This window comes from Melanaphis sacchari, unplaced genomic scaffold, assembly GCF_002803265.2.
Source record: "Melanaphis sacchari strain LSU unplaced genomic scaffold, SCAv2.0 Contig1_pilon_pilon, whole genome shotgun sequence".
NCBI lineage: Eukaryota > Metazoa > Arthropoda > Insecta > Hemiptera > Aphididae > Melanaphis > Melanaphis sacchari.
Window position 1 is genome coordinate 925,467 of NW_020270976.1, and position 25,966 is coordinate 951,432.

At 25.6% G+C, this 25,966-nt stretch overlaps 3 protein-coding genes across 4 annotated transcripts; 1 reads left to right on the forward strand and 2 right to left on the reverse strand.

Moving 5' to 3' along the window:
• Window positions 1–1,285: 1,285 nt before the first annotated feature.
• LOC112593196 (adenylate kinase) lies at window positions 1,286–5,254 on the reverse strand. Of its 2 annotated transcripts, XM_025337539.1 has the most exons (7): window positions 4,940–5,254; window positions 4,725–4,842; window positions 2,163–2,281; window positions 1,929–2,096; window positions 1,701–1,815; window positions 1,540–1,640; window positions 1,286–1,332 (listed from the first exon to the last, which is right to left on the reverse strand). In XM_025337539.1, the coding sequence occupies exons 1-7, from the start codon at window positions 5,042–5,044 to the stop codon at window positions 1,327–1,329; spliced, it is 732 nt and encodes a 243-aa protein (XP_025193324.1). In that variant the 5' UTR covers window positions 5,045–5,254; the 3' UTR covers window positions 1,286–1,326. The 2 variants fall into 2 exon arrangements, with proteins under 2 accessions (XP_025193324.1, XP_025193323.1); XM_025337538.1 differs by lacking the exon at window positions 1,286–1,332 and having other exon boundaries at window positions 1,393–1,640.
• Window positions 5,255–5,690: 436 nt separating this feature from the next.
• On the forward strand, window positions 5,691–19,865 carry LOC112593177 (ionotropic receptor 21a). Its single transcript, XM_025337512.1, has 12 exons — window positions 5,691–5,808; window positions 7,528–7,613; window positions 7,699–7,821; window positions 11,391–11,693; window positions 12,530–12,732; window positions 12,854–12,982; window positions 13,449–13,616; window positions 15,496–15,737; window positions 17,526–17,666; window positions 19,010–19,205; window positions 19,274–19,472; window positions 19,545–19,865. The coding sequence occupies exons 1-12, from the start codon at window positions 5,790–5,792 to the stop codon at window positions 19,797–19,799; spliced, it is 2,064 nt and encodes a 687-aa protein (XP_025193297.1). The 5' UTR covers window positions 5,691–5,789; the 3' UTR covers window positions 19,800–19,865.
• Window positions 19,849–25,416, reverse strand: LOC112593176 (conserved oligomeric Golgi complex subunit 3). The gene is made up of 15 exons (XM_025337511.1): window positions 25,002–25,416; window positions 24,836–24,925; window positions 24,499–24,618; window positions 24,295–24,402; window positions 24,066–24,233; window positions 23,774–23,994; window positions 23,478–23,693; window positions 23,267–23,406; window positions 22,935–23,201; window positions 21,663–21,845; window positions 20,848–20,976; window positions 20,561–20,772; window positions 20,287–20,490; window positions 20,067–20,212; window positions 19,849–19,992 (listed from the first exon to the last, which is right to left on the reverse strand). Exons 1-15 carry the CDS (start codon window positions 25,140–25,142, stop codon window positions 19,923–19,925), a joined length of 2,415 nt encoding a protein of 804 aa, XP_025193296.1. The 5' UTR covers window positions 25,143–25,416; the 3' UTR covers window positions 19,849–19,922.
• Between the last annotated feature and the right edge of the window lie 550 nt (window positions 25,417–25,966).

Below are 25,966 nucleotides of genomic sequence, written 5' to 3' on the forward strand. Positions count from 1 at the left end.
TTAATTTTGATTTAAAGTTTATCTATATCTACTATTAACACTATTATTTTAAAAGACTCAATACAAATACATAAAAATAAAAAACGTATTAACTAATTCAACAAATAAAGTAACCAAATAGTCATGTTTTTTATATGTGGATTTTTACTAGACTAAAAATTACCAAAAAATTCTAGTCAGTAATATATTTTTTTTTTTTTTGTACTCAAGCGATTTAGTAGCATTCATACTATGATTTATGTAAACTAAGGGTGAATAAAATGAAATAATATACCGTGAATTAAGTCCTCAACATATTATGACACTATTTTATAGATAATATACATTATAAATTATAATATAGTTTGTATTAATTCAGAAAGGAAATACTTAGTTTACCATCAAGAAAAAAAAAATTAATTAATACATTTTAAGCAAATATTCTGTGGAAAGCATTACTTAGTATATCCTTGAATATTTCATAAGATGGATGGTATGCATAGTTTATGCTATAATAATAAGTAAATAAATAAATAAAAATTATAAAAAGCAATAAACAATAAAATTTGTAAATAGTTTATAATAATTATTTATATAGTTTAGTGTTTTATTAACACCAACAAAGCTATTTCTACAATAAATAATTGTGCATAATAATAAATAATATTATTTTAAATTCCCTAACATTGATTACATACCTAGCATAATATGATAAAAATGGTAAAATAGTATAGAAAAAACAAAAAAAAATCACCTCTTAAAGATTTAATTACCTATAAAACTATCAATAAATTGCATAACTCATTGCATTTCATAATTTTTACAGGTAATTAAATTGTTATAAGATGTATTTTTATTCAATAGCATTTTTTACCAAATAATGCTAGATATTAAATAAATGTTTCACAAATTATTATTTATTGTAATACCAGCTTTAACATTGGTCATTGTTAATAAAATATAAAAATATATTAATAATTAATATAAACACTGCAAATATATGTATAAAAATATTTCACTCCAAATAAGAAATTGAAACTTTAGATTCTTTAGAATAACAAATAATATTTCAATTTTATTTCAAAACAATTACTTAATTAAAATGTAGGAAAACTAAGTAAATACTAAATATTAAAATACCCTTTTTATTTTTACAATTGTATAAACTCATTTTATTTTATCTATAAACATACCTACAAAAAATGTATATATAAAAAATAAAAACAAATCAAACAAAATGTTTATATATTAAACTCGTAAAAACTTTTTTAAGAAGTACACAAAGTATGTAAAATTGAATAACAATACTTACTTTCCCAAATCACTGGTTTTTTTTTTTTGTTTATATTAAACCTAAAATAATTATTATGTGTTAATAAAGAAACACCGAATAATACACTATTTACTATTATAAAAATGTTACAATTTCAGATCATTTTATTAGAATTATAGTAACTAAAATTATTGAGAAAATGGAAAACTTTATGATTTTGTACGTTTAACATTTTGAAGACATCAAACAATAAATTTCAAAATTGGAATGATTCAAACAAATATTACTCTGTCTTTATTGGCTGAACTTGAACAACGTAAAAATATATTTTCTACCATTTTGAAAACTTCATCAGAACTTTTAGAGGCATCAACTTTAGTATGAATTCCTAAAACAACATTTTAATTAAAACACTTATTTTCAATTACAGCTAATAATTTTCACAAACCTTTTTTCTGATAATAATCTATTAATGGGGTTGTTTGTTTATGATATGATTCAAGACGCTTTTTTAAAGCATCCACATTATCATCAGCACGGCGAATCAATGACTCACCACTTATCTAGAAATTACAGACAGAGATTTAGAAACTATAATATAATTATATTTGATTAAAATATAAAAATTAAAATTAAATTAATAAAATATTATATCAGAATTAAAGATAAAGCTTACATCATCTTTCATATAAACTTTTGGAGGATGGAATTCTTCATGATAAGATCGGCCACTAGCAGGGTGTATCAAACGCCCTGTTATACGGCGTACCAATAAACTGTCACTTATGTTAAACTCGATCACAGAGTCTAGCTGTGTTTTCCGTTTTTCTAAAAGATTATCCAGCTGAAAATAGAATTAAATGTATTAGGTACTAAAATTATTGAAAATAATTATATTTTTTTATTTTACTTTTTCAGCTTGAGGTACTGTTCGTGGGAAACCATCCAATAAGAATCCTTGTCTACACTCTGGTCTATCTAAATTTTGATCAATCAAATCAACAACAAGATCATCACTAACAAGATTGCCTAAAATTCAAAAATAAATAAAATAAAATTATTATTTACTTCTAAAGATATTAAATAATAAAAACTAAGAATAATATAAATTAAATATTTCATGTACAATACATTGTATACAACTTAATTTAAAATATTTAATAAGCAAAGCATTAAACAATTTTATTTAAAAATTTAGCTGTTTAAAATTTATGTTTTTTTTTATTGCATGAAATTGTAAAAGACTAAATTTATTACCTAAGAAATACAATAATATAATAAGTATAAAAAATTTTAAAAAATATTTAATATTATAACAAATACATAGACGTCATTAAATATCTTTGAGGAGAACAGACGGCACCCATTAATGACATTTTCAACTAAATTTTTATATACAGTATATCAAAGCAATGTACATACCAGGTCATGACTACCAGTTTATTAATTATATAATTTGCAAATTTTATTGTTGATGCTTAAAAATTTAATACAATATTCTTCAAAAATATTTAAAATTAAACCAAAACAACTAAAATAAATAAAAACACAATTTATTTCAGGAATTTTAAGTTAAAATGATGACTTTTAAACTATGAGTAATAATATTTATGATTTTATTATAGTTCAAAAACATTATTTATTTTATAGAGACATAAAACTTTTATGTATGTTATTATATTTTATACAAGCAATGATATTTTTTAATGCAAAAATTTATTCAGCCTAAAATAATACTAATAATGAAATAAATTACTGTATCTAATAATAATATAAAAAAAAAAGCATTGAATATACTAAATTAGCGTTTCTCAAACTGTGGGTCGCGAGAAGTAGTATTATATTATTATTATAAGTATATTATTACAATGATTATTATAAAGTAGTAAATAAGTAATAAAACAGTTTGTTTTTTGAAATTACTTTTTTGATTCTGTAAATTTAAAACTATGGGGATCGCGATAAATTTTTGGAAAAAAATTTGGGTTGCGGTCCTAAAAAGATTGAGAACCACTGTACTAAATGGTATAGGTTCATAGATTGTTTCCACTAAGAATCATTTTTCATATCCAATTATATATCATTGAATTCAAATTTAACATATTCATGGCCACAGTGACCTACTCAATACTTATTAGACCTACCTACTTGCCACCTTTTTAAACTTTTTTACCGCAATTTTAATTTGAAGAAGTACCACAAAATGACCATGCAAAAAAAAATGATCTTAATTGAATTATAATAATAACTTTTATATATAATAAATTATAATTATTTTCTAATTTGTATAATTTAAATATAACCTTATTAAATCCATAACAATACAGGACATGAATATATGATATATCAATGTAATTATAATAACTTTTAATAACTAATCATGTATTTTATAATTGTTTCAAGGTATTCATAGTAATGATGATGATATTAAAAACTTTAAATACACATGTATTATTATATAATAAAATTGGTATTAAATATAAATTATAATATAGATTAAGTACTAACACATTTTTAAACAAAAAGTATTAATAGTATTATATCATAATAGGTATGTTTTGAAATAACCAGCAGTAATAACACATAACTTGGGGAAAAAACCTTCAAAGATAAAGTACAAAATTGAACATTGAACTTAAAATCATATAAAAAATAATTACATACCTAAATTATATACTGTTTATTACTTATAAATTCTTACAAAAAATAGTTAGAATAATAAGAGTTAAATGCAATACTTACTAACTATTTAATTCTTATTATTTAGAAGAATTTTTAATCTTAATATTTTTAAAAAAAATCTGAGAAGGAACCTTGCTAGCCTCCTACTACAAACATAACTATTGGTGGGGGGTCTGTCTGTCAAACACTGGTCATTGTAGAGGTTCTAACAAAATATCATATAATATGACCTCTAAATTGTAAAAAGAAAACATAGCTAAATATTTTACTCATTAAAAAAAAAAAAAAAAATTATACATGATAAACTTACGAATACACTTTTTTTTTTAAAAATTGATTCAAATATATAAGTATGACTGACAATTTCATAGCAGTTATTTTACACATATAGGAGCTTATTTAAATGTTTAAGTATAATAAACAGCAACTACAAGTTTTTAAGATCAGTTATTTTAAAAAATGTAATATTATTTTTAAATGCAATTAACATTCAAGTAAATTACATGATTAAAAATATTTAAATTAATTAGTTTTTTATACTGGAAAGGTTACATAATTTTAAACCAAAGAAATTGTGTTAAAAACATATCGTACAGAGTATTAACGTTTACAGCTTATTCGTAGTATTATTTGATAAATAAATAAAATAAAGTTTTATTAGAAATGAGATTTTTTAAATACAATAAAACAACCTGCATGACCAATCAAGAAACAGAGGAAACCGGAGTTGGGAATTTAATAGAAACTCGAATAAATGCAATTTTTAATTCGGAATGTCATGGGTAGTTACCTGATTCTATGACTTTTTTCACCCTCTGACCCAGTTCCGAACCAGAGGCTACTTCGGAGCGCAACATATCTCCCGTGGACAAGTGACACGAGTAAAATTTCTGCAACAGTTTTGGTGCCTAAAAAGTGCAAAGTTAATATAAATAAAAATAAAAAAATTTAACGAAAATAAACAGAAACACCTGAGAATATATTTAAAAAAAAAATGATATCTACCTGCGTCCCCTTGCCCGAACCAGGTGGCCCGAGCAAAACTGCATTAATGCCGGGTAGTTTGACGTCTTCTTCGGGTAACGTTCTCGCGGTGGCCAGGGGCGGCATGGCGTATATCGGGATGACGGGTAACTCGAAGGCAAGCGAGCGGACCTTAAAGTCTGGTCGTTCGACGGCTGAGCGTATGCACAATCTCTAAGGGGACCAAGCCGACTTAATAACGGACGGACGAACGCACCGCAAGTCACGACCGCGTGATAGTGGCAAATGATGACGACAACTCGACAACATGCCGAGAAATGAGTACTGACAAGGTGATGTGTTGATATCACGTCTTGTTATCAATACACCTTGAATGACGACATGGTATTATTATTATTATTATTATTATTATTATTGTCGTGATGTAAAACCATACTCTATGTGTAGTAATACATACGATGTGTACGTTTCCAAATAACGAAGAACCATAATATTCTCCGAATGAGGTTAAACCGATCAGCCGTTTTCGGCGATAACAGCGGCTCTGATAACATGTAAAACAGTACTTATCAGTAATACAAAATACAACCATAGTACCAGTAGCAATTGCTACTACTACCTATGCGGGAATTTAAAATTTGAATACAGAGAGAGTGAATTATTGACCTATTGGCTATTATCAAGTTAAAATGTAACAGTATAATCTGTATTATTAAGTTTTCTTTTTCTTATATTTCAGCGAGTATGTAATATATTTCAGTTTAAAAATAATCACGACTCGCTTGAAAATTAAAATTTCGTAAAAAAACTGATATACAAACACAGAAAATATTCTTTCCTTTAAGTTGACAATGGGTCAATTCGCTCCAAAATGCTGGCAACACTTGCAGGTATTAAATTTTCTTCAAGACTCGAATAATAATTATTTATTTATTTATTTATTTACAAAAATAAATCCAATTTACAAGATATACAAAATGTACCTACAGTGTACAATTTGTACCTACATATACATGATTTTAATAATAGTAATAACATTTTTATTTTTAATAATAAGTACACATTTGACAATTATTCACGTTTTATATGATAAAACACGATATAATTGTAGGTATCCGATAATCTAAACTATTTCGTAGAGATTAAATTTTCAATCGTAGAACATGTTTAATATTTATAATAAAAATGATAGTTGAATCAGTATAGGTAGGTATACCCATATTAGATCAACTAAAAAGTATTAGGTACCTATGTCGTATAATTCTATAAATAAACATGATATTAATTTATTACCCAAACGGAAAATGGTATATGTATTTTATAATCAAATTAATACATCCAAAGGATATAGTATGCCTATACATACAATTATAGTCAATTTTAATAATACAGACTTAAACATAATATTAAAAAACAAAACTATTATATTAGGTATATTATAATATTACAGAATAATCTAATCAGCGTATGTCATAAAATGAATACCGACGTAACATCGGCCACTCGAATATATTATAAATAACTATAAGACAGGTGAATACCTATTTTAAAATGAGTAGACACAAAATATATCATACTTGAAAACAAAAATTCACATCATTCATATTAAAATATACTATATAGATAATTAATGTTCAATACATTATACAGTGTGCGAGTGTATCGTGTTAACATTTTTTTTTTTAATTTAGAAAAGTTTAAAATGCAAACTCAGTATGCCTTTTTTACCATTATTTTAAGCCGCTATAACTTGTACAATATAGATTGTAGGGATTTTAAAATATTCTTAAGCCCACGGAAGCAAATTTCAAAATTAATCCAATTCTTTAATAAAAAAAAAATATAAAAACATTAGTTAATTATTGTGTTCTTGATTAATATTAAATTATACATAGATATTAAACCTATTTCTACTTCTTTTGTTCATCTAATATAATTATGCATATAGGCACGCGCACAAGAGGTGCTGGGTGGTGCTACCCCCTCCAAAAATGTTGTTATTGGGGACTAAAATAAAAATCTCAAAATAAGGGGTTCATATTAAAACTAATGTTACTAAAATTAAATGTGAATTTTTTCTAAAATATTTTTAATTTATGAGGAAAAAATTATCATGATATAACAGCTTGATGTTGTATAAATGTACAAATCATAAATAAATATGAAACTATCTTAGAAATAGATACTAAATTCGAGGAAAAATATTATGAAAAAGGCCCAAAAATATTGTAGGCACTCCTGAAATGCATTCCTATAGCTCATTATTAAATATATATTTATAGAGTCATTACAAAAAATAACTAGTCATGATAACACTATACCAATCAATTTTATAAAAAACTTTATTATTATATAATGTGGTTTATATCCCTATTATAGCATATATAAACATATATACATTTTTATTATTTTATTAATATTAAATATGACATGCAGTATGAAATTGTTTTTTGATTATATTGTAATAGAATTTTTAAGGACTCAACAAGAAAAATAATAGGTTTTCCATAAAGTATAAAGTACCTCACTGTATGAGTACGTGAAGTTGCTCAATGTATTATAAACTTAAGAAATAATGCCGTTTTCAATGATCCTGTTGGTTGTTTTAGCTAGTTGTACTCATTTAATAAACGGAAATCAAAATATATCCTATAATAATTTTGCAAATTTAGTTTCTCAACTCGATTTAATTAATGTAAGTAATTAAAATACTAATTTATTGTTAGTTAATTTGTATTTTAAAATAAATTTTATTAGAGGCAATATTTTATTGAGTTTAGAAAGAAAAACCAGAAATCAAAGTGCTAAATTCTTTGGTTAATGAAATCATCAACAAGTATTTGAGCAGTTGTCATGTTAATATAATTTATGATGACTTATTTGATACTGATTTGTATTACAAGGTAATTATTACTATTAATAATTTTATTACATTAAGTTATTCTTATCCATTAAAAAAAGGAAATAATATTGTTTAAATGTTATTTATACAATGTTTAATTTATAATTTATAAAATAGATAACAGCTTAATTGAGTTTAGACTTATAAATTTATTATTAAAATGTAATTTCTTATTATACTTATATATTACAGTATTTGTATTAAAATTAGATTATTGTTACAATTTTACACAAATAATTCTAATTTTAAAAATTTGGATAACTAATAAATTATGATGAACTATAATGATGGACTATAATAAATATTATATAGTATTATGTGTATTGCAATTTATTTTTGTTGTGTTTGCTAAGAGTTATTTTAATTTAATTTTTACATTACAAATATATTAACAAACTATTAACTATAAATTTAAAAAAACAAATATAAACAAATTAACTGTACCAGGTGATTTATTTACTAAACAATACTGATTATTTAAAAGTTAATTAAAGTTTTTGAAACATTTTATTACTTAATTTGTAGTTAAATTAAACAACATTTTTTTATTGTTTTAAATTTAAATTTTTTACTTTAAAAAATTGTTATTTTTATTTATTAATTATTCATGTATATCGTATATGTGTATGTGTGTATTATATTTTAAATATAATATACTAGATTAATTGTGTACTATGAAGTAAAAAATATTAATGTAGCTTAGATTTTATTTTATAGAAGGAGGCCTAAAGTGATGATCATTTTTTTTTAAACCTTTTGTATGTATTATATAGTACATTATTCATTAATCATTACTCATAACTTTAACAAAATTGTCTTTAGTCATTACTCATTACCTACCTATTCGTATTATGGTCAGTATGTATACTTAGCCCAGTGTATAGATATAGATGTATTACTACTATTAAAATAGAAACAAATTATTATAATGATCAATTACCTAATAATAATGATGAGCAAACGCTAAAAATATTAATATATTATATTATAATGTATTGAATAAATTATGTAGTAGATACCTAACTAGTTACTAATATAATATTATATCAACTATCGCACATAAATATTATGATGTAACACTAATGTTGTTCATTTTACATTTATAATTTTATGCAGATGTAGCATATAGAAAAGGTAGAGGTTTATCATAACATTTCATAACTAGGTATTCATATTATATCATAATCTATGAAATTAAAAATTTTTCTAAAAAATCAAGAACTAGTAAATATTTACCTACATAATATTATTTATAAATGACTCATATAATATAAACATATCGTAATAGTACGATATAGTAAACTACTGCAGTTCATATTTATAAACAAGTAGGTATTATATAATGGTAATACACTAATACATACTATAACTTCCAAGTTCAAATATTAATATTCTATTCGACCGAATACCCGATGACCCCATTTTTCTTACATTGTCAGTTATTCTTTGTGATAACGAATATGATACAAATATGTCGATAAGTTCATTATTGCACAATATTTATATTATTTGAATTTTTATAAAATGAAATATCGTGTATGTAATTGTATGTAATCGTGTAAAATACAATTTACTTATTCGTGTATACACACTTAGGGTCGGATTTAGACTTTCAGATGCTCAGGGCAAATCTTTTTATGAGGCCCCTAGCAGAAAAAAAATTAAAAAGACCCAATATCTATAAGTAATTAAGGAAAAAAGTGAAAAATATGCAAATTTGTAGTACTTGCACGTTATAATTATCTACCGACTTAAAACGTAATTTTGAAAGTTTGAAATACTGCTGTAGTGCTGACTGCTATTCATGTATCATAAATTTCAAAATTAATTTAAAGATAGCAATATTAAATAATTTTATTAAACCTTCATAATTTGAAGAATAAAAATAAGTATATTAATCTCATTACTAGTCATCGTAACATTTTATTTACCTATTAAAATTTTGAAATTCAACCTCCACAGTTCACACTATTATCTTCTGTATACATTAAACATTAAGCTGACTGACTAATCTATCAACGCATAGCTCAAATCATTGGACGGATCGGGATGAAATTTGACATATAGATAGCTATTATGACTTAATCATTTACTAAGAAAGGATTTTTAAAAATTTAACCATTAATGAGGTTAAAATGGGTAAAAATTGAAAACGTTTTTTGTTTTTTTTTTTTTTTTTAATTAAGTATGCATACTTTTTAACTCAAATAAACATTGTCTATAAATTTTATTTTATGAAATGCAACTCCTAATGGATGTTAAAATAGAAAAAACCACCTAGCCGAAACCACTGAATTAGAGTATGAAATTCGGTCAGTATTTTTGTTTCATTACGTAGATATCTACTAAGAAAGGTTGTTTAAAACTAAAATTAATTAAGTAAATTAAGGATACTTCCTAATTCCGATTTTAATGTTTATATATATATTCGTTGTTATCTGAACTATGTTTGTTAAGAAACACTTTCAATTAAAAATATAATTTGTCAACAATTCTTGGAAATAGAAAATATGTCAACAAATTCATAAATACTTTAAATTTTAAAATCGGAACACAGAAAGTACGATTAATTTACTTTCACTTATTGATCTAAACGAACAAAAATTACGTACGTTTGCTGGTCCTTTAAATTTGAATGCCTCGTCGGTTCGGTTCTGTTGAATTTTTAAATTCGTTAAAAACATCGGTCACCAGGTGCTATATCATAGGCAGCATAGGCTTATTCTGCGTACGGGCACACCTATTATGTTGTTGCGAAATTTGAAACCACCTAAACTGTACAACGGAACCAATCACCTGGCTTAAAGTCAAAGCCTTACATTGCAATATAGTGGAAGTCACCATTTTAACTGGATATACGAAAGGAGAAACTGTATTTGTACCACGAATTTCTTTAATTCCGAACGATTTTCCGTAAAAATTTAAACGATTACAGTTTCCTCTCGGAATCTGCTTTGCAATGACTATAATCAAGTCTAAAGGCTAGACTCTCAAATTTGCGGGAATAGACTTGCAAAAAAACTGTTTTTTTCATATGAGCAGGTCTACGTGCTTGCTCACGCGTAAGCTCACCCGCAGTAGTTTGGTGACATTTGGTTCCTATTAATAACGAAGAATATTGTCTACAAAGAAGTTTTGTAGATAATATTTTGAATAACTAATAGTAAAACATTTATTTTAAACTTTCATTACTACAACTTATCGCAAACGAAGCTACGGCCAAAAGTTATAACTATAATAGAATATGTTATGATAATAATAAAATTGTCTTTATAACTATATATAATATCAATATGTATAAAATATTATTTCAACAATCTTAATTAAATTTTATTTAAATAGAATAAACAATATTTAATCTTGCCAGATTACATACCTACGTTTTTATACTTAAGCCCGGCAATGACGGGTAATTCAGCTATAGTCAACTATAAAAATTAATTCTATGATAATAATATAATATAGCTACTACTGTATGTTACACATTATAACTTATAAATAAATATGAAACAAGATTATTTAAGTAGGTCTGTATTTGATTGTGTTTACTATTTGGCTAAATTATTTCAGGATGTCTTACAAATAATGTTGACGTCATTGAATTCAATATCATACAAAATTTATCATATTCATGAGTATTCTTCAAAAAATACTATAGTTTTGGAGTCTAGATGCGTAAATTATCTAATATTGTGTCAAGATCCTGAAATAACTGTAACTAAGTTTGGTCATGCGGTTGACAGCAGAGTATTTATAGTGACAATTGGATCTAAATGGCATATACAAGAATTTTTCGAGAGCCAATCATCCCAAAATATTATGAACTTATTGATTGCTTCCGCCGGACCAGCCTTACAGGAAAAAAACAAAAATGTAATCAATTAAAACAAATAAAATAATAACTCTGAGAGTTACTGTAAGTCTGTAAATTATTATAAAATAGTATGTTTATTAACGATTTAATAATTTTTTAGTGTACTTAAATTATTTAATCAAAATTTAAAACTATAGTTAGGTTACTTTAAAACACGTATAATAATATTACTCATAATTCATAAATATAAATAAATTATTTATTATTTTGATTTTGGTAAGTGGTAACGTATACTCTTAAGTTAGTTTGTATAGTTTGAGTACTTATCTTTCAACCGATATTAACCCATTTAAATACGAAATACCTTTTCATTTTTTTTTCGGTTTTGAATCAATGACGCCGCGGAGACTAATTTCGCATTACTTCCACAGTGCGAATACAAAATTTCTACTTAGTTCCCAAAATACTGTCTAGAGAGAGAGTAGGCTAACTCTGTGCATCCCTACACGAATCTGCTGTCATTGAAATTGGAGATTTATTTATTTGTTTTATTACGGAGATGCGCAAAAGAACCGATTTTTATTGGTTAATGAACTGTTTTCTTGCTGGACAATATTAAAATACTTTACTTCAGTACTAACTTATTCTTTACTAAATGACTCTTATTACAAAATACCAATATAATATATAATATTTAAAATATTTTGTTTATTATATATGCATGGTTAATGTGCAGCATAGTTAGTAAGTATAAATAATATGCTAACAAATATTTAAAAGTTAATTATACACACATTTTCCATTTACTTACACATAATATGCGTATTAATGATTACATAATTTCTATCAATTGTTTTGTACAGAATAGCCTGTATATATGCCGATATTCTTTTAGGAAGTAGCTGATATCAAATTATACACACATGAAATGTACATAGATGGTTTAGGAAACAGTGTCCAAAAAATTTTAACCACGTGGAAACTAAATAAATTTACTAGACCGGAGGTTGACTTGTATCCGGTCAAATTAGCTAATGGATTTCGTGGACATCGATTTATTTTGTCTGCCATTGAAAAACCGCCATTAGTATTTCGAAGGTAACACGGTTAAATATATTTATTTTTTAAAGTCATTTTTTTTTTTAATAAATGAACAAATGTATGTTTTTATGTCAATGTTGTATGCGTTCTTATTATGTATTTTATTAATATTATTAAGCATCGATAAAGTTTTAACTCAAGAACAATCCATATTGTGGGACGGGATCGAAATTCGATTGTTACAACTAATCGCGGGAGTATTGAATTTCACGTTGGAAATACACGATGCAACTCTCTCAAAATCCAGGTGAATGTTAAACATTAATTTAATTATATTTAAAACTATTAAATATTAAAATTATTATTTCTTACATTTATACGAAGTATAATGAACGATATAATGAATGACAGCTATATATAATACTATATTTTATTTATGCAATTCTTGTATAAATACTGCAGTATCTAAGGATTAAGAAATTTTCTATTTTTCTATATAGTATCTTGATCTCAAGTTACCATTTTTGTTTCTTTACATTTAATATAATTTCATAATCCGACTATAATATTTATACACAAGTTTTATTTCAATTTAGACTTTTAGTATACATTCGAAATTTTTTTTTTCCTATTTTTTGAAATTTCTATGAGTTTAAATATATTATAATTGTAAATAGTACCGAATTATTTTATATATTTTTATCTCTATTACTTAATAATTTAATAATAAAAAATAAAATCATGATTTACATGATCATATATTTTTTCTATAGGGATGAAGCTGACGATCGTATCATTGGAGATCTAGTGACTTCCAAAGCTGAACTCGGAATTTCAGGTTTATACATGACTAATGATCGTTATTCGATGGTAGACTTTTCTCCTGTTATCATGCAAGATTGTGCGACATTTATGTCTTTGGGATCATTTGCTTTGTCCAAGTAATAATAACGAATAATATTATAACAATAACATCATAGCCATTTGTTATAATTTATAAATGAACCGATCAAAAAATACTAATTTTTCATATTCTCGACTTTAAAAGATACATACCTAATATAATTAAAACACGATCCACGGCATTTAATCTCTAATAATAATTTATGTTTAAAGAAATATAAAAATGATGTCGGTTTCATGACAACTCAATGATCAAAATTACAAATTTTTTACCATTAATTGTACCGATTTGTACCATTAATTATTTAAAAATTTGTGCTAATAATTTTCTCAGATAATTAATTAATTTTAAGATGTCAGAGAAACCGGTTTTATTTTGTAGTTTATTGCACTATAACATTAAATTTTAAAAAGCGTAAATATATTACTAAATATTTTACTTAAAAAAAAAAAATAGACAAGTAGGTACCGCTCTGCCGTACATTAGGTGTCGAGCAGATTACTTTTATGGGTGTAATGTACCTATTGTTTTGTTTTGTATTTTTGAGTGGAAATTATTTGTTAACCTAAAACACTAAGTATATTTAATGACATATTTTTTTCGATAAAGCATTTCAATTAATTTATTTTATTTTTAATATTATATTACGGTAGGTTGATGTAATTTTTTCTAAAAATATTCCATTTATTATATTATATTATTAGCAACTAATTATTATAATAATATATTAATACATATTTAAAACATTTTATAACAACTTACACACAATTTCGTTTCGAAATATAATAACAAAATATTTCTACAAATACCGTAAAAGTAAAAATAGATTCATAGTATAAAATATAGATAATATATTTAAATAAATTAAAAACGTCATTGCGTATCGTAAAATTTATAATATAATATACGAAAAGTTTTTGAAGTTCCCACGAATAATATTTTAAAATAATAAAAAAATAATAAACCACATTTATTGTTTGAACAAGTAATTTCGTCCAAATTTGAACTTAATATGTTTAAAAAATAATTGTCTTTTTATATATTATTTTAAATTTATCGGTTCTTATATTAACTACTTATAAAGAAATATTTTAAAGTTTTATCGTAAATAAAAAATAATTAAAAAACATCTGGTGAAATTTTCGAATTGCGTCAAAAAAAAAAATTAATTTTGTTGAAAATTGGATTTGTTTAAACATTTCCAATTTTCCTTAACCTCCTAATTTGTCTTTTTAACCTAATATGTGCCGTTTTAGTTGAATCAGGCACTTCATATCGTTACGTGCATAATCAAATTATGATAGGTATAATAATAGTTTATTGTTATTACCAAAATACCCGCTTTATAATATCAAAGAATAGATTGATTGGTCAAATTCGTAAATGTTGAGCCCTATTGCAACGCAACTGTTGATGTTACCGGTCAGACTCGCGCTCCTCATAATATATACCTAGGTACGTATATATCCAGCCACAAACGTGCCAGACGCCAGTGCAGCGTTCATTCGAGACAATAAGCATGTTAGCATTCTGACCAACTATGTCTAGAAAACTCATACATTATGCAGTGAATATTGGCTGAAGACCCAAAATTGCATCTAATAGATAATTTTATTATACTAGTAAAAGTAAATAACTATAATAAAGATTTAAAATATGGCAAAATGCAGTCTGGCGCATTTTACACTTGAAAAACATACTTCAAACCTCTACAAAAAGAAATAATTTTCTGAAAAACGCTAAATATATTCATTCGAAAAATACTTGTAAAGTTCCCTCCCTCTGTCTTTGATCAGTCATTGTCAAGTGGACAACTTTACACACATACGCAATATAACTATGTACTAAGTGTAGTCAGGCTTTACTTACATTAGAATTCCGAAGATCTAAGATTTGAATTGTTATGTATATAATAGGTACAGAGCGATATTCGGTCCATTTCATTGGAGTATTTGGGTAATGGTGGTGATCACTTATATGGTGGCTATATTTCCCATAGCGTTCACAAATAACCGTAGTGTGAAAACGCTGTGCAAGAGTCCCAAACAACTGGAAAGTATGTGCTGTTATATGTTCGGAACATACACGAATTTGTTTACATTCAAGGATGTCAAATCTTGGACCAATACTAAAAAGGGATCAACCAGACTCTTTATTGGTGAGTAAAATATGAATGATATGTTACAGCCATAGTCAGTGGTGCCAAAGTCCGTGTTTATGTATGGCAGCTGCTATACATATAAAATCTGGTTTAAGTCCATAAGATAATAAAATTATGAAAATGAATAAGAATAGAAAAATAAATTATCAAATTATCGAGTTATATTGCCCATTGAGTATTCGGTATTAAATAACAGTGTTTTCGATGAACACTAAATAATTCATTATAACACAAATACAATCATTAATATAGGTAAAAATTATAACAACGCATAAATCTACATATTGGCTACTCAGCAGTCACCAGTCAGCCATTAAGTATTCAGGTCTAAATGATGTAATTGTTATTTTTGTTGAGTTAAAAATAATATGAATATTTGTAAGAACAGTAACTACTAACAGCACATAAATCTGTATGTTAGCTACTCAGCAACTAAGCAATCGCCAGTCAACCATTAAATATTCAGATCTGAGTGATGTCATTGTTTTTTTTTTTTTTTTTATTATTGAGTTAATTGTTTACTTGTCTTATGTCCTATATCCGTGTACTATCTCTGTTTTTTGAATAGCTTCTAATTTATTATTAGTTATTAAATATTATATTATATTTTTAGTTATCACTTTTATTGTTATTTTGAGCACATTTGTTAAGACCTAAAATACTGTATTACCCATCTTATGTGTGTTAATAGTACCTCACCGATCATTACTAATAAATTTGAATAGTTATATATAAATTTATAGAAACCAATATTTTTAACACAACAAAAATAAAAATATTCAATATTCTGTTCAAGTTAAGAAACGTTGTCGACGGCGGGGACGTGGCTTCACTATACACGATATAGGACCATAGATGGTTGACTCGATATAGGGATAAACAAAAGAGAGTTCTCTGACCACCGCCCGACTAAAACTGGTAGCTGCCGACTACGTTTCTAAACTTGAACAGAGTATATATAGACGAAATTTATGATCCACTGAATGGCGACTACTTACTCCACAATCGGCACAACCTAGGTATATTATATTATTACCGCCCATCGGCCATCAATTATGGTTAATGCAACATACATTTCATAAATGGCTATAGTTAAAATTATCTAAATGTTATCATTAAGTTAAAAAAATTTGCTATTTTTTAATATAAATATAAAATAACACTCATACACCAAAGTTTATTAAACTATATCACATTAGATATTTATATTTAAACATAATTCAGGTGAGAAATAGATAATATAATATGTATACTTATTACTTACACGTGTGTATCAAGACTTATGTTAAATATGCAGTAAAATGGAATGGAAAAAGAAAAAATGTACAAATGGCTTGAAAATCCGTGCTCTAATTTATGACTTTATGAGTAATCAATAATCATCATATAAGTATGAAAAAATAAGATAGGTATAGATTATAGGTACCTAGTTAAATATTTGTACAGTATGAGGTTTTGCACTTAATCGATTTTTTCAATTTATAAATAGTGAAGGCTGAACTACCCCCTCCCCTAATTGAACCAATTTGTACTTATCGAAGTGATGATGATCCATTCAATTACACCAATCTAATAAGTAATAACCATGATTGTTGGAGATCCTTGCCATTTTGTACTTTAGCACCACTGCCCACTGGCCGCTACAGGTGTGTTACCTATTGGTTATGTATTTATTATTATTTATTATTACTATAATACTATTATTAGATACGTTTGATGTTTGAATTCCAAATTTTTTTACTTGATTAATTATTATCACTATTACACTACTATTATTCGTTGTAGGAACGTATTGGATTTTTACGATTATCATTACGACAGCCTACACCAGTTCGATAATAGCATTCATAACATCACCAGCACAACCTGTAATAGTAGATTCATCATACCAGTTGATCAATCAACACTACAGAGTTATGACGTTAGGTAGGTAATTACAATTTTGTAAAATTTTCGAATAAGTTATGTATTCAATTAAAAATATTAAATTACTTTTTTTTATTGGAATACTAATAGTTTAAGTAGGTACTCAAAAAAAATAATAATAATAATAATCAAAAAGGTACCTACTATAGTGCTACGTATCCAAAATACTTTTCTTGCATTTTTCTATTTATTAAGAATATGTACCTTTTTTCGGTACCCTATAAAAAGTTTTAAATTCTTTTTAAATTCATTGATTTGTTCAAATCAATTAATTTATTCAAGAATTTAATATGTTGATGTTTATCTAAAAATGTTATTATATACTTTTCTAATTAATCCTAATCTGTAACGTAAATTAGCGTAAAAACATAATATATAGGTACCTACTTTAAAAGTATTAAAATATGTTAAATGTATTTCAACAAATTCAAAATATAATATTTCATGTAAAACTATAACGGTACCTAATTGATAATAAATAATAGATAATAGTACCTAATACCCATTAACTATTATTTAGTAACTAAATAAAATTCGCGCATTATTATACCACATAATAAGTAATAACAAACGATTAAAAATAAATTAAAGGAGGGTTATTTGTACATTATGGTTTGTGTTTCTATAAAATACTATGATTTTTAATTTGATTTCCTTATAATATATTTATTTGTGTTTGTGTTTATGTATAATATAATATATAAGTATTAGTTAACAGTAGTTACTTACCTATTAATTATTATTTATTAGTTACGGTAATGGTAACAATTACCTAAATTACCTCTTAAATGTTATCATGAGATATATAACTAAATTTAAAAATACATACATTTTAATACGGGTGTGAGATTGGAGACACATATCGATATAACTCCTCACTGCCTAAACCAAATGCAAGTGAATTGTAGAATATTGAAGAGCAAATTTTTGAAGATTATGTGCTAAGTATTCGCATTAACAAATTACTCATTTATTCTTTGTGGTGGAGTTGGAATTTTTTTTACGATTTTTGGTTCATTATTTTGACGACTACTTCATAATCTGTACTCAGAGAAAGTTCAGAAAGATTAAACAAATTATTTAGAAACTTATTAGTTATTATTATCATAAGAAAAGAGTACATTAAAATGATACAAGACATAATAAACTATTGTTTTATTTTTAAATAATAATAATATATCTGCCAATAATAATTTTAAAATAAAATACTAATTTGACAAGTGACAACAGAAAAAAAAAACATAGTTAAAACATAATATTCCAATAATTAAAAAAAAAAAATCATAACAAAAGACAATAAACTCAATAACATTAATATTTTAAAATTATAATTTATATTTTAGATAAGGGTGGTTGGCAATATTATCTTAATAATACCAATGATACAATGTCTAAAAGGCTAATGTCAAATATAAAGCTTATGAATAATTTAGAGGATGCAATAGATTACATTGTCAGAACCAGATTCATATTAGATTATGCTTTTCTGGGTTCTAAAATTTCACTCACTTATTTATACCAAAACAACTTCATACAGAAGTATGTATATTTATATATTTTAAGCGGCAAATACATGGCCAGGAATCATATTATATTATTAATTTTAGGTACAAAAACAAGAAAATATTCCTTCATGTTGCTTCAGAGTGTTATGTTCCATTTAATATTGGTGTGGCTTACAAAAAAAATTTTTTATTTCGTAACATTTTTAGTAATTTCATATTACGAGCTCAACAAAGTGGATTAATAACCAAAATAATCAAAGATATTGAATGGGAAATCATACAAAAGTCTGGGGTTATAAATGTAAGTAAATTAATCAATAATGTCTTTAGACATTCATTTGTTAAAGACAAATACTGTTTCAAATTTTCTCAGCCGAACCTAATAATTGCCCCTGAAGATCGTCAACTTGCGCTGGATGATGTACAAGGCATGTTTGTACTATTGGGCGGAGGAATATTGCTAGCTGTTTTCACATTGATAATTGAATTTGTGAAGCGGAAAAGAGAAAAAAAAAAAATTTCACATATTAAAATTAAAAATTATTTAAAGAAAAAAAAACGTTCAAAATCTTTAACTGTTACAGGATATACTATAGCTGAACCAATTAGATCATTAACAGCATTTTAAAATAACTTGTAATTATACATTAATGCTAAAATAAGTAATAGATAATAGTATTATTATTTTAATGAATGAATATTTCATAACATTTATCACAGACCATTTTAATTTAATTATATTGATTAAATACTACATTGAGTTTTCATTGGTTTCAGCAGGATGTTCATCAATGGATACAGCACTTGTTTTTCTCGAGTTCCTAGATAATCGTTATCATTAAGTTACATTATAGAGTTAAAATTTTACACAAATTAATAATAATGTTGTACTTACGACTTGGTAGATGCCAAAGATGAAGTGGATAACAACATAGACATCTGTTCAGGTGTAGGACATGCAATTAGTTCTTGCTCTTCTTTGGTATAACTGTTTGTAGTTAAAAATTGTTGAATTTTTGTAAATATATGTAAAATATTATTCTAAAAAACAAAAATATAAAAATAAATAAATTATATACTTGGTTTTTTTTTTTTTTTTTTTTTAATTGACATACTTTTATAGGTCTATACAAGACAAACTGTGTGTCTCCATTGGCCAAGTACAATGCCATACTCTGATGGAGCAATGGTAAATCTTTCTTAATTTTTGCCAACGATTCTTGTACCTTTTCATGAATAGCTTTAGGTTGGGCAAATTCTTGTTGTTTAACAATAGCCAGAAATCCTTGCATATTACACCATTTAATATATTTTTGAACCTGTATGTAACAATATGTCATACAACGAAATGTTTGAGAGAATGATAAGCTTTTACAAATTAAATCATACTTCGTCCAGAAACATAGACAATGGTGATATTAATGAGTTAGATGAATGGTTGATGAATGTTTGACAAGACTCTTTCAATGTTTGATCAACTAAGCGTCTTGAATCCACAGAGTTCTCTAATACAACTGGTGTTCCTTCAAGTAAAAACTCAATAATTGAGTTACTTGAGTTTAAAGCAAACATTTTATCATGTTTTTGAAGTAAACCCCAAGCTGAAAAAAAAAACGCATAAATGTATATTTTTTTTAATAATGTATTAACTGAATTTTAGTAAATGTCTAATTTACCGGCATTTTTCATTTTACTAAAATCCAGGTTCAACTCTTTAATAGTAAAGTCTACTTGAAATGGTGCTATTTGTTCTCTGATTATTAATAAATGTTTTATCTCGAACAAAGACCCGTCTGTTGGTGTCTAAAAAAAAAAGAAAACCAATAATTAAATTAACAAACACTAAACACTGTCTGTTACATAATCGTGATTTTTTTTTATTTATAATTATCATGGTTACTTGGTACATACTCAATATTCAAATTAAACTGATAAGTAAAATATTTCAGTGTTAAATTTGTCAATAAATCCTTAAAATAAAGCAACAACAAAAATGCATAAACATATGCAAACAATTTAAACAGGAAACTTATGAATATAAGTAATATTAAGTTACCATTCTCCTGTACAGTAGGTGTCAAATAAAATTTATCATTGAGAAAGTCACTGTAATTTATGTGTTAAATTTTATTTTAATGATAAATTATTACATAAATAAAACAATTTTGAGCAAAAACAGTCTATCAGAGCATATTACTAAGTATATTTCATATTATGGTTTTTAATATTGATATTTAAATAATTTATTTTACTATTAATATTACAATAGACTGATATAATTCTTTTTTTTTCTATTAATTTTTACTGTGAAAACTTTTTTCATGTATAAGAGATAAAAAATTTCAATTTTATGTACCTAACTTACAATAACTAGAAATGAAGTCTAGGTAATACATCTATGAAGTAATATTTTAATTTTCTCAATAACTTTCATAAACAAAACAAATTACTGCTAACTAATATCAAAAACAGTTTTAAATAAATTTACCTTTTTTTTGAGAAATCATCAAAGCAGCTTGATGTATGTTTTTTAAACATAATGCTACTGCCTCATGAGAAAGACTTTGAAAAATGGTTTTATCAACACATCTATATAAACGTGATAAACACATCAAAGTACGCCTTACTGGTGGATACCACATTCCATGAAGATCTGCAGCAGAAGTCCATCCACCTGGAAAAAAAAAAGTTGTTAACAATGAAATAGAATTATATAAGCCCAGGGTAGTAGAGTACAATGAAACATTTGTTTTTTATAAGGGATGGTTTGAAAGTGCTTAATTAACTAGACTGGGAAGAAAAAAGATAATATAACTGAAAATTTGAAATAATTAAGACAAACTGATGAAATAACTGATCATAGTAGTTAAAGATGTATAATACTCAATAAATGAGTACTTTAAATTAGTTGACAACATACTTTTTTAGATTTGTATTTTAAGATACAGATAAACATGAAAAAATTTGTTTTTACTTTTAACAAATTATGATTTTTTTGCAACGCAATATTTTTAATAAATTTAACATTTATAAGAATTTAATCAATTAACAAAATATATGATTTTTATAGAAACCCATTTTTGCATGCATATAACAATTTTATGAATTTATATTTTTATCTTGATGAATTAATAATATAAGCTAGAAAATTACATATTTATATGCAATATCAAAAGTTCTTTTACTTGTATTTCTGTGAGAAATTTAAAGTGTATCCACTAATTAAAATTTAAAAAGGTGCAATAATGAAATTAATTATGTCTATGTATGTAAAAAGTGTTTGCCATATTTCACTCATTGCAATGATTAATTTCAGGGTAATACACCTTTTAATAACAACATTGAGAATAATATTATTTGTGTTGTCAAAGAAATGTTTTGATAATAAACTGTATATATACATTTTAAATTATATATATATATATATTTAAAAAAAAAAATTAATATATAAAAAAAAGCTTGTAACAAGACATAAATATTGTTGTTCTTATTTTTTTTAAATAATAGATTGCAATAGCTTAGTGTTAGGTGTTAATGTGTTGTTGCAATTATAAATATATTATGATGAGCTGTTTTATTATTACGCATTGTATATTGTATGTAAAACAAATTTCACTATAACAACCTCATAAGGATGTAAAGGATGTTACTTAAAGATATTTCACTGTTATAACTTATAACAAACATAAGAAACAGCTATAAAAAACTATGAATAACTACCATTAATTACAGAATATTCTATTTTATAACCAATGATACCTACCAATAGACTGTTTCGACATAACTGATGGTGCTTCAGATACAGATGACACTAAACTTCCAGTTGAGTCGTATCTAGTCAACTGTCGATACTGCATTTCTTCAGCGATTGCTTCCATTTGTTTTAATTTTTCTGGATACGCTAAATCACCGGGTGATGGTTTATATTCGGAAATGTCAGTGACAAAGTACAAATTTGCTCGAAATACCAAACGCTCTTGTGTATCTTGTAATAATAACTCTGCTACAGATCCAAAAACCTCAAGTGATGCTAAAAAACAATTGGGTTTAAATTCAATTAATATTATAAAATATATTTATTATTTATATATTTACCATCTTCAGAAACATAGTCTTGTAATATTTCTATTCTTAGGATTGTACAAAGTTCCACTAATGTTTCAAAATGTTTCATGTGAATAACTAATGGTCTTAACATATCATACAAATGCATACAAACTGTTTCTAGATATTCTCTAGAATAAAAAAAGAATATAAGACTTTCAAACTATCAAATAACACATTGAAATAAATGTTTGTATTAAACCTGAATACTGGAGATTTATTTGTAAAAAAACATTGATATAATCGGTTTTCGTCATGAGTCAATTGTATGAGTATTTTACACGATGAACGTAATGTTGAACAATAATCACTCCCGCTTGATGTGTAATTGGACAGTGTATTACTGATGGATGAACCAAGAAGAGCTTTACGCCGTGTCACATAAGCCACCACACAATCTTCCAATGCTACAGAATATCTATGCACATAAATTTAAGATTTTATATTTTTCAAGTGTCTCATCTAATGAATGGCCAGTGAATTAAACAGCAGACATACACTGGATCCAAATCTATTCGGTTTTCCAATAATTCTAATACTGGTCGTACTTTTGTTGCAATTGCTTGAAACTTCCCATAGTGAGCTATGAATTCAGTTGTGTCTAAACTTTCTGTCCCTGTCTGAAGACACTGAGTAATATAAGTTTGAACAAGTGATAGAGCTTTATACCTGGCATTTACATATAGAGCAAGATATTTATTACTCTCCTTATACGACATCTATGAAAGACAAATATATTAGTTGATAATTACAAATAACAAGTGAATAATGATGATTCAATTATACTAACATGAGAATTTAAATATTCAATTCCAGTATCAATGGATGTTAACATGTTAGCAAACATTTCACTGGTGACAATGAATGAAGGTGAATCCAATTTTGAGTGTATAGAGTCAGCAGCATTGAAGATGGACAAACGTTTGTTAATTTCTTGGCATATGTTACTTAGACTTGTCTGAAACAAATACATAAATATAATTTATGCTCAAAACAAATTGTACGCATTTTTGAAAAACCTGATCAGTATGCAGTTCTTCTCCAGCTAAATATAAAGAGTTTGTTTTCTTTGAAACCTCACTGTATTTTTCTTCTAACATACCAATAAGCTGCATACACTCGTCCATCTAAAAATTACTTATTTATTATTGTCTATAATTAAAAGTTTAAATGATGGATTTTGCACCAATCATCAAATAATCATACAATTAGATAATTAATACCTTAGATAACATTAATTTCCATTCATCTAATTGACTTCGTAGTTCGTTTGCAAGTTGTATACATGGTTTAATATCTGCAGACATCCATTTTTGTGAAATCTCATGATAGAATTTATGAAACTAAGAATAAACAAAATTTTATGTGTCAAAACTATAAATAAAATATTTAACTCATACCTATTATTTAATAAAAAAAAATGACATCAATTAGGATATCAACTACTAGGGTATGTATTCATTAGATTATAAAATCCAAATAACCATTTATATTGAGCTAAAGTTTAAATTTAAACTGTTTTCAATTCCTGGTTATGATACTGCAAAATCTCATACTCACATCCTCTGCAGATTCAATGTTTCTATTTAAAATTTGTGATTCTTCATTTATATCAGACTTGTCTATGCTGTGATCTTCAATTTCTAAAGACTAAAAAAAATTACAATAGTCAATATATTTCAAAACAATAATTTACATACAGTTTCTCAATAATGTAAACACATACCATAAAATCACTATCACTTATGTGTTCGGACAAACTCAGATATGCATTGATTTGAGACTGACTTAAAGGTGCCAATGGGTTCTTTTCAGCTTCCCACTGAACAAGTTTATCAGATATTCGTCCCGGCTTATTGTTTGCCATGATTAAATTTTAAATGCTTGCGATAGTAACAAAAGAATGATACACAAAAAAAAAAAAAACAAAATCTAGTAATTAGGGACTAAATTCTTATACTCTCGACTTTTGAATGTTGTAATTAACAATTTTAATTTAAAGACTAACGAGCTGGAGCGCAGGCGTTATGGGTAATAACACTAATAACTAATAACTATTAAATAATAAATAATAAATAATAATGTTATATCATGGTGTATTAATGTCGAATGCCGGACGAGCCGACGTTATAATTTATCTTAGTCCGTTGTGTTGACGTAAACAATTCTTATCAGTTATCACCAATCGACGATAAAAATTCATGGTTTGATAAAGCGAGATATCAAACCGCAAAACAGCTGCAGCTGCTGAAGTGTTCCCGATGATATAATAATAAAAGTTGTAAATTTAATAATGGAATATTGATAACGATTAACGAATGAATCACGGTCTCAGATTATTGAATGAATCATAACATTTTAATCATTTAAGAGGATGTAAGCGGCGCAATATTTGTATTTTCTCAGAGACTCATGAGTAACATTATGTAAAACATAATACCCGTAAAATAGTTTATTTTATGAATTTTGAATAATCTTTGAGTAATCTGCCAAATAAAGTATGAAAGATATTGTTTTTGAAGATTTGACATATCGGTTTTATACTTTATTGTATTATTTGACTTAAAAAATAAAAATTAAAGTTTATAAATTTAAACGAATATTTAAGTATTTTGAGACAATATTTAGATAAACGATATGTCAGACCCTCAAAAATATTATTCTCTATAATTTTTGTGATTGGTGATTTTT